The sequence below is a fragment of the Cyclopterus lumpus genome, chromosome 4, assembly GCF_009769545.1.
Source record: "Cyclopterus lumpus isolate fCycLum1 chromosome 4, fCycLum1.pri, whole genome shotgun sequence".
Classification (NCBI taxonomy): domain Eukaryota; kingdom Metazoa; phylum Chordata; class Actinopteri; order Perciformes; family Cyclopteridae; genus Cyclopterus; species Cyclopterus lumpus.
The window spans coordinates 1,573,537-1,583,432 of record NC_046969.1 but is presented as its reverse complement, the minus strand read 5'-3'; the positions used below and the strand labels follow the sequence as shown (position 1 = coordinate 1,583,432).

The following is a 9,896-nucleotide window of genomic DNA, read 5'->3' as shown; positions in this document are numbered from 1 at the left end:
GGGACGCTCCTCGGCTCCTGAGTGTTCATGGTCTGCTGTGGTGCTGCAGCTTCCTGAGATGTTTGGCTGGTTGACGGCCAATGACGGATGTCTCAGGAAAAAACAGCTACAATCTGGCAGAGTTAGAGAAGATGTATAGTATACCCTTGTCAATTAAGTAGGTCTATCAAGTTCCATCCAGGAGATGGATAGCTGAGAGAGTATAATGACTGGAAGCAGGCGGAAACAGTCAGCTTGGTTTTGTCTAATGTAAAAATAAATCTTGAATCTTGTGAGTCATATGTACATTATTGAGCTTTATAGGTACTGGTTGACACATTCTGTCACATTTGCACAAAACAAGACACAGGAGGAGTTCTGGCCTGAAAACAATGAATATTTATGATGAATATGACTAAATACTGTTGATAATAAATACCATGCGATGTCCAGGATGTTCAATCAAGGATCAATTGCGCAAATCGATAAATCATAATACGATGAATGGAAGGAGACCATTTTTTTAAAATATCAGCTTTACCAGATGAACACAAACATCTGAGCTTCAGTGAACATTATAGTTATTATTCTCCCACTTGTATGTCGGACACGGCAGCAGGACGCACTCACCTGTTTCATGACGAACCTCTTCGTTCTTCACTCGTGATGATTAACGAGTCCCAGTACAAGAGTCCCAGTACAAGAGTCCCACATGTTATGATTAACTCAATAAGTCTTGTTTCTTTCTTTTAAGGGAGAACATGTATCTGATAAGGCTTTCAATTGATACTTTTTTATACTACCTACATTTACATTTACTTTGAATTAAGACCTGGATAGAGTTCATCTGATAAACATTACATATTAAAAAAAGCGGAATAGATTTGTCTATAAATAAACAGAAGACGATATTGTTCTTCTGCAGACAATATGTTAACTTATATTCACAATATACGTATCTATCTCACCAACACGCTGAGTCTCATGGAGTTATGGACAACCTGCTGCCCTTCATACGTTGTTTCTACACAATGCTAGTTTTATGTTTGTGGATATTTTCGACCTGTTTTATGGTGTTCATTTTTATATATTATATTATATTAAAGTGTCAATTTACATTTAGAAATGATGTTGTATTCAAGTCTGCCAACAAGAAATTATTGTTTGCATATTTGATGTTGACTTCACATTTGGCATTCAGTTATAAATATTGCTTCCATTTCTTAACCTTTTTTTCATATTTCTATATTCTCCCTGTTCTTCGCCACCTTTCCAATTCCCACGAGATGGGCGTGTCCATGTTCGACTCATCTCTGCCACTAGATGGAGCCAAATGTAAAACTTCTGTTTGTGTTTTTACACTTCAGGGTCTAATATTGCTTCATCACAGGCTTGTTGATAATCGGAATTAATCAGTCAAATTGCCAGTGAACCACCAGAGGCACTTTGGGAAGGCAAGGCAGCTTAATTCATAGAGCATTGAAAAGAAATATGAAAGAAGAAAGAGAAGAACAAATAAATAATAACAATAAAATGAACATCAAGCATTGGTGTGTTATTACAGAAAATAAAAAATAAAAGACATTCATGCATACAACCCAATACCTACATACACACATACAGACATACACACACATAGTACATACACATACATACACACACGCACACGTACATACATACATACACATGTACATACATACATACATATGCATGTACGTACACACATACACATGTACATACATACACACATACACATGTGCATACATAGATACATACATACACATGTACATACATAGATACACATGTACATACATACATACACATGTACATACATAGATACATACACACATACACATGTACATACATAGATACATACATACACATACATACATACATACATACACACATACACGTATGTATGTACATACATACACACATGTACATACATACATACACATGTACATACATACATACATACACATGTACATACATACATACATGCACATGTACATACATAGATACATACATACACATACATGCATACATACATACACACATACACGTATGTACGTACATACTTACATACACACACATGTACATACATACATACACACTTACACATGTACATACATACATACATACATACATACACATGTACATCCATACATATATACACATGTACATACATACATACCCATGTACATACATACATACATACACATGTACATACATACACATGTACATACATAGATACATACATACACATGTACATACATAGATACATACACACATACACATAAATACATACATACACACATACACGTATGTACGTACATACATACATACACACACATGTACATACACACATACACATGTACATACATACATACATACACATGTACATACATACATACACATGTACATACATAGATACACACATACATACACATACATACATACATACACACATACACGTATGTATGTATGTACATACATACACACACATGTACATACATACACACACATGTACATACATACATACACATGTACATACATAGATACATACACATGTACATACATAGATACACATGTACATACATAGATACATACATACACATGTACATACATACATACACATGTACATACATAGATACACATGTACATACATAGATACATACATACACATGTACATACATACATACACATGTACATACATACATACATACATACATACATACACATGTACATACATAGATACATACACACTTACACATGTACATACATAGATACATACATACATACACATACATACATACATACACACATACACGTATGTATGTACATACATACACACACATGTACATACATACATACATACACATGTACATACATAGATACATACACATGTACATACATAGATACACATGTACATACATAGATACATACATACATACACATACATACATACATACACACATACACGTATGTATGTACATACATACACACACATGTACATACATACATACACATGTACATACATACATACATACACATGTACATACATAGATACATACACATGTACATACATAGATACACATGTACATACATAGATACATACATACACATGTACATACATACATACACATGTACATACATAGATACACATGTACATACATAGATACATACATACACATGTACATACATACATACACATGTACATACATAGATACATACATACACATGTACATACATACATACACATGTACATACATACATACATACACATGTACATACATACATACACATGTACATACATACATACATACACATGTACATACATACATACACATGTACATACATACATACATACACATGTACATACATAGATACACATGTACATACATAGATACATACATACACATGTACATACATACATACATACATACATACACATGTACATACATACATACACATGTACATACATAGATACACATGTACATACATAGATACATACACATGTACATACATACATACACATGTACATACATAGATACACATGTACATACATACATACACATGTACATACATACATACACATGTACATACATAGATACACATGTACATACATACATACATACATACACATGTACATACATACATACACATGTACATACATAGATACACATGTACATACATACATACATACACATGTACATACATACATACACATGTACATACATAGATACACATGTACATACATACATACATACACATGTACATACAAACATACATAAACATGTACATACATACATACACATGTACATACATAGATACACATGTACATACATACATACATACATACACATGTACATACATACATACACATGTACATACATACATACACATGTACATACATAGATACACATGTACATACATACATACATACACATGTACATACATAGATACACATGTACATACATACATACATACACATGTACATACAAACATACATACACATGTACATACATAGATACACATGTACATACATACATACATACACATGTACATACATACATACATACACATGTACATACATACATACACATGTACATACATAGATACACATGTACATACATACATACATACACATGTACATACAAACATACACGTATGTACGTATGTACGTACATACATACATACATATGTACACACATACACGTATGTACGTAGATATATACATACACACATACACATGTACATACATACATACATACATATATCCATACATACACACACATAGGGGCACCTGTGGTAGAGCAGGGTCGTCTTTCAATCAGAGGATCGGCCGTTCGATCCCCGACTCCGCTAGCTATGTCGATGTGTCCTTTGGCAAGACACTTTACCCCAAGTTGCTGGGGTTGTATACTTGTGACATTGGCTCTGCAGGACGCCACAGCACAGCCTGAGAAAAACAAAATGTCCGTCAGTATACCTGTGCAGAGGCTGCTTTCGCAGAGTATTTAACAAAGCAATGGTGAACGTGGATCCTGGAGACCAAGAGGCCGCCCATGAGCGTCTGTTTAAAAACATTTGGGCTGGAGTTGAGGGAGCAGAATACGAAATCCCCCCCCCCCCCCAATAACAAATGACAAGATCGTTTCAGGGACCTGTGCAAGAAGTTGGGCTGTGCAGAGGCCGTGCTGCTTTCAATGAAATGAGCAGTGACTCACACACATGTAGCTGTGCCTGCGCTGTGTGAATGTTCTATGAATGTTAGTGGGTCCTGATGGACAGGTGCATCATTGCATGGTAGCCCATCAGTGTGTGAATGGGTATGAATTGGTGAAAGATGAAAGAGCGCTTTGAGTGGTCGGAAGTACATATATACAAGTACAAGTACAAGTACACACACATAATTTGCTTACAGACACACTAACACTCACAGCCTGAGAAAACGGTAAGGTTTTGAGCTTTAAATGTACGTTGTATGTTTTATAGATAACTAAAACCACCGTTACCTGATCCTGGGTTCAACCAAAGAGCCTGAAGACCTGACAGGTCTGATGGGGGTATATAGCGAGGAGCTGAGTCCCATAAACACCAATGGGAGGACTGTGAAGGGAATTCTGTGTTGAATGAGAATGAGGGATTTGAAAAGTTTAGGTCAATAGGACCTGGAAAAAAGATTCAGCAATCTCACTCCAAATACGGTAATTTATCTATGATTTGAGAGGAAATAGATACATATATATAAAGTGACGCCTCTCACACTCCCTTTAACCGATGCTGGAGGACTTATGCCAGCTGAGATAGGGTTGGGATGATCCAATATGCAAATCTTATGCAAACCAGTGAAATACATGGTCAATTGTTGGTTTTCCACATCCAATTGGACTTGTTTGTGCATTTTGCTTTACAGTCTTTGATAGACACACGCTAAGAGCGTCTATCAAAGAAAACACTTCTGTCACACCCGGCTCAAGGCAACAGCTCGCTCTCCCATGAATTATTCAGGCTGCTGTGCCACTGCATTTAGACATGGCAGAACAGAGCCGGGAGGCTGGGCAGAAACAATATCATCGCTCCTCCTGCTTCTTCCCGTAGTGGACGCTGGTACTTCTAAATAATCAAAGGCCACTTCCTTTTTTTACGTTCCCATATAAAACGGAGCCTTCGGCGTGGCCCAATTTAAAAACCAGGGATGACAAGTGTACCCGGGTTACCTCATGATTCATGCCAGTGACATCATCCTTTGTTATCTGCTGTGTTTCCTGCTCATCTATTGATCCGTCTCCATCATCTTTAGCTCTACTCTCTGCTTGGTATTGGACGACCGTGGCTATAGGCTGCAAAACTGTATGATATTTCTGTGCACGGATTAGACTGTGAAATCTTAATGCTGATGAATTAAATAAAGCAATTGCATCAGATAAAAGTGGAGGAGAGTAGGGTGGGGCGTAGGGGGGACCCAAGAGAGATGTTGCACGTCAAGCAAATGTGTCCGAGAGGGAGGGGGGAGGGAGAGAGAGAGAGAGAGAGAGAGAGAGAGAGAGAAAGAGAGAGAGAGAGTGAGAGAGAGAGATAAAGAGAGAGAGAGAGAGAAAGAGAGAGAGAGAGATGGAGAGAGAGCGAGAAATATATAGAGAGAGAGAGAGAGAGAGAGAGAGAGAGAGAGAGGAGGCAATAGGAACGGTAGGGCTGTGCAAAGAGGAAGGTCACAAAACACAATTGCATTGTGTTTCACTCAGGCTGAAACCTGAGCAGCCAAAGTATCCTTCTACCAGAGAGAGTTCCTGTTCTCTGCCCTTTATTGCTGCTAAACCTCCTTGTGCAATTGGACTCTGCATTTTATCTTCATACGTGCACAAAGAAAGGAACAAGAAACTAATATGTGCAGTGGAATAAGTTTTGGAGTACTATAACATACGCGTCGCAGTTCAGAATCCTGCACTACGAAGTTATTCCACTGTGCAGAAGTGTTTGTCTTCAGATGGAGTGAGAAGAAAGTGCATGGATGTGAACCTCTTCACTCATTACTGTTGGGTTAGTTCACGCACGTGCACGAGGACACGTTGGCATAATGAGGACCGGTCCTCTCATCTCTCCAATCGGCTCAATGACTGTCTGAGAGCTTCGCTACGACAACATCTGTCCAGGCGTTGCTTTTCATCTCCGTCTGTTTACACTCGGCCCTTTATAGGTCTGACATTTACACAGGCCGCACGACAAACATGGATCTTTTTTCTCTCTGACTAAAAAAGAGCTTACTACTTTTTTTTTTATTAACCCTCATTTTAATTACGCTGATACATCTAGTCACAACCTAGATCACAACCTTTTTGCATAAGATATTCTACATTATAGGCCACAGATACACACATGTTGACATGTCACAGTAATAGCGCAGGTGTAAATAATGGTGGTAACACCTGTACTTTCCATACGATGACATATCAAAAGATCTACTGTGAAAAGAGGCCTATATTGTATCAACCTTTAGTTTTTGCTGCAGTTAGCAGAGGCTGCAGGCACATGGCTGACCTGCAAAGCTGCCACGCAGACAACCAGCACTTTCAGAAAGAGGGGTAAAAGAAACGTGATAATATTTCTACTGTAAGCCTGTTTCTGTGGCCAGACTCTGTGATCAGCTTCACTTAACAGGCAGTTTCCATGGTGCACAGACCTGCTTTGAGCCCGTTTGTCTCCCCTCAGCTGGATGTCCCTGACTTGACCTACTAAACACTATTCATGCTCCTAATTGTCCACTGTTAACAACAACTGCCCTGGAAGTAAACTACGCAGTTTTACCCCTTTAGAAAAAGAACTTCTACGTCCCGGCTATCTGCTGCCTGTTTTACACTTTTAAATAAGAAGTATTATAAAGGTATTAAAGGAGGGGTGCTATCCCCCCCCCCCCTCTCTCCCCACTACTGCATTGATGCTGTTACCTCCCTCCGCGGTGATGTCACCGGCTCAGTGGAGCTCGAGCATCCTCACCAGCGGCAGGCAGACAATAGGGCCATTTTGACCGCTTTGGAGTGCGAAGAAGCGGACGAACGACCCGACGGGTGTCACCTTCCCTTTCCTCCCCACTGGCAAGACAAGACAGGGCGGAGAGAGAGAGAGAGAGAGGGAGGAGGTGGGTCGGTACACTCAGCCCTTCCCGTGTTCATGGGGAGCGGAGGCTGTTAGCGAGGGGCAGTGCCAGACCTGGAGGAACCAGAGGAGGTGGAAGGAGCTCCGGAGCGGGCTATTAAAACAGACGAGCACCAACCGCCGCCTCGACACGGGAGCACGACGCCACTGCGGAGGTGAGGTGGACCCTTTTTTATTGTATTGTTGTATTGTTTTATTCCGCCTGTAACGAGACAGCCTTTATTTACTGAGTGCTGAATCTCCTGGGGAGAGACGCGCGTAGGGTGCGGCCATTGAGGAGGCTGTCAATGTCGGAAAGATAGCTATGTGGAGGCGGCGTGACATCAAAGCCGCTCCGCAACACACCGCCACCGTGATGGTGTACAGCTTTTAATGTCAAATGCAATGTTCATAATGTCTGTGAGCAGGAGCACGGGAATAAACGCCCTGTCATTGGGAGGAAGGCACCCTGCCGTCGGCTGCTGCTCATAGGTGATGCTCGCTTATAACCGAAGCTCTCGAAATGACGCAAGAAGTATTTATGAAGAAAGTGAATTCTCCGTTTGAGGCCAGCACCGTGTGAGTCCGGAGCCGGCGGTGGCCTCGTGTGTGGGGCTTCACTGTCATGCTTCCTGTCGCCGTGCTCGCTACACACCGGCGGCCTTTATTCCAGGAGCCTTTGTGGAGGAAGATGGTGGCCGCCCAGCTGAGCTGCATCATCAGCTGATTGGTCTGAGCATCTGGATGAGAAGATTATGAGATGTTAAATCATCAGAACTTTAAATATTGTTTTTGAACACATCCTAGTCTGTGAAGATAAGACATGCTTCAAACATGTGGATCTTCTTCCCTTCATGTCAGACATGAACACAATATTGAATTTGATGTGGAATATTTGATATTCTTTTTATTTATTTTGTATCAATCCCAATTAGTCTTCAGTATACAGTGCGGTTGTACCTTTTAGAAGCCCAAATACTGTTTTCCTATTATGTCTCACAAGTGAATCTGTTTCGGGGACAGCTGTGGAGGGTGTACCAGGAAGGAAGCGGGGTGACACAGCAAATTTACAGCACTCAATTATGATGACGGCCGTCTGAGTCACAAGGCATATGGAGGTATACTCTGAATATTGGTACAACATCCAACATCATCCCAAATCTGGGGCATGAATTAAGTTAAAGCTAAGTTAATTTTCTTTTATTGATGAATACTATATAATGATAGCTATAGATTACGATAGCTTCATAATATTCACAGTTGGGACAGTGAATGCTACTTGTATCATTTTGCTCATCAATAAAGCGTATTGATGAACACATTAAGTGATTGTAATTTGATCGTCACAGATGTCATGGTTGCTCCTGATACACTTATGATGACACCACACGCTAAACTCCCCCGGCGATGTTCATAATTCGTCTTTTAGGGGACGAGTTGTTTATGAGGCCGAACTGCTGAATAGAGCCAGATGCTGGATTTGTGGCTGGTTTCGGAGTCATTGTCATCCAGAGAAACAGCCTGACATTTAGCTGCTGCTGCACTTCTTTTGTTACTGCTAGCTTTATTATCCATCTGCCCTGGCTGTAGCTGACCAGGCGTGGTCTTTTCATGTTACAGCCACACAACCCTGCCCTCTTCAATTGTGCTCGTCACGTCAACCATAAGGTCTCATGTTCTGTTCTTACGACTTATAACACAAATGTAAAACATTTTTCATAACAATAGCCCTCGGTTTCATGCCAAAAAAGGTGGCATATGTCTGTTGCAGCATGTCATTTGCACAGGAATTGATTTTGATTCACTTTCTGCTCCCTTCTCCAGACCTGTGGGCCCCACACCTGGGCACTAAAGAAGGCACCCCAAGGTGCTAGGAAGACAGCATCATGGCAGGGGCCTCTGTGAAGGTGGCGGTGCGTGTCCGCCCCTTCAACTCAAGGGAGATTGGAAAAGATAGCAAGTGCATCATTCAGATGACTGGAAACACCACCAGTAAGTACTCTCCAGGAGATTCACCTTCACAATGTGTTCTCGTTTGTATTGTCTTGCGTTTATAATTAAATAGAGGTTGCATGGACTATTACTTGACGCAGTGTCGTTGGCTCAATCACCCAGCTGGATGTAAGCTTTGAGCTGGCCAATTCCCTTTTTTTTCACAGAAGGTGCAGGTTCAGGCTTTTCAGAGCACTTGCTGACCTTGACCTCTGAACCCCCTGCGCGAGGGGTTTACTGAAAAGATAAACAGATTGTATATTACCAGGAGTGACTGTACAAATCTCCTG

General features: G+C 40.4%; 1 protein-coding gene across 1 annotated transcript in view; it reads left to right on the top strand.

Annotated features, from left to right (window-relative positions):
• The first annotated feature begins 7,454 nt into the window (after positions 1-7,454).
• Positions 7,455-9,896, top strand: part of kif1aa (kinesin family member 1Aa) — a 41,701-nt gene continuing 39,259 nt past the window's right edge. The window contains exons 1-2 of the mRNA XM_034530183.1: positions 7,455-7,790; positions 9,439-9,606. Of these exons, the coding sequence (XP_034386074.1) occupies positions 9,501-9,606 (106 nt within the window). The 5' untranslated portion in view covers positions 7,455-7,790; positions 9,439-9,500. The remainder of the gene's footprint in view (positions 7,791-9,438; positions 9,607-9,896) is intronic.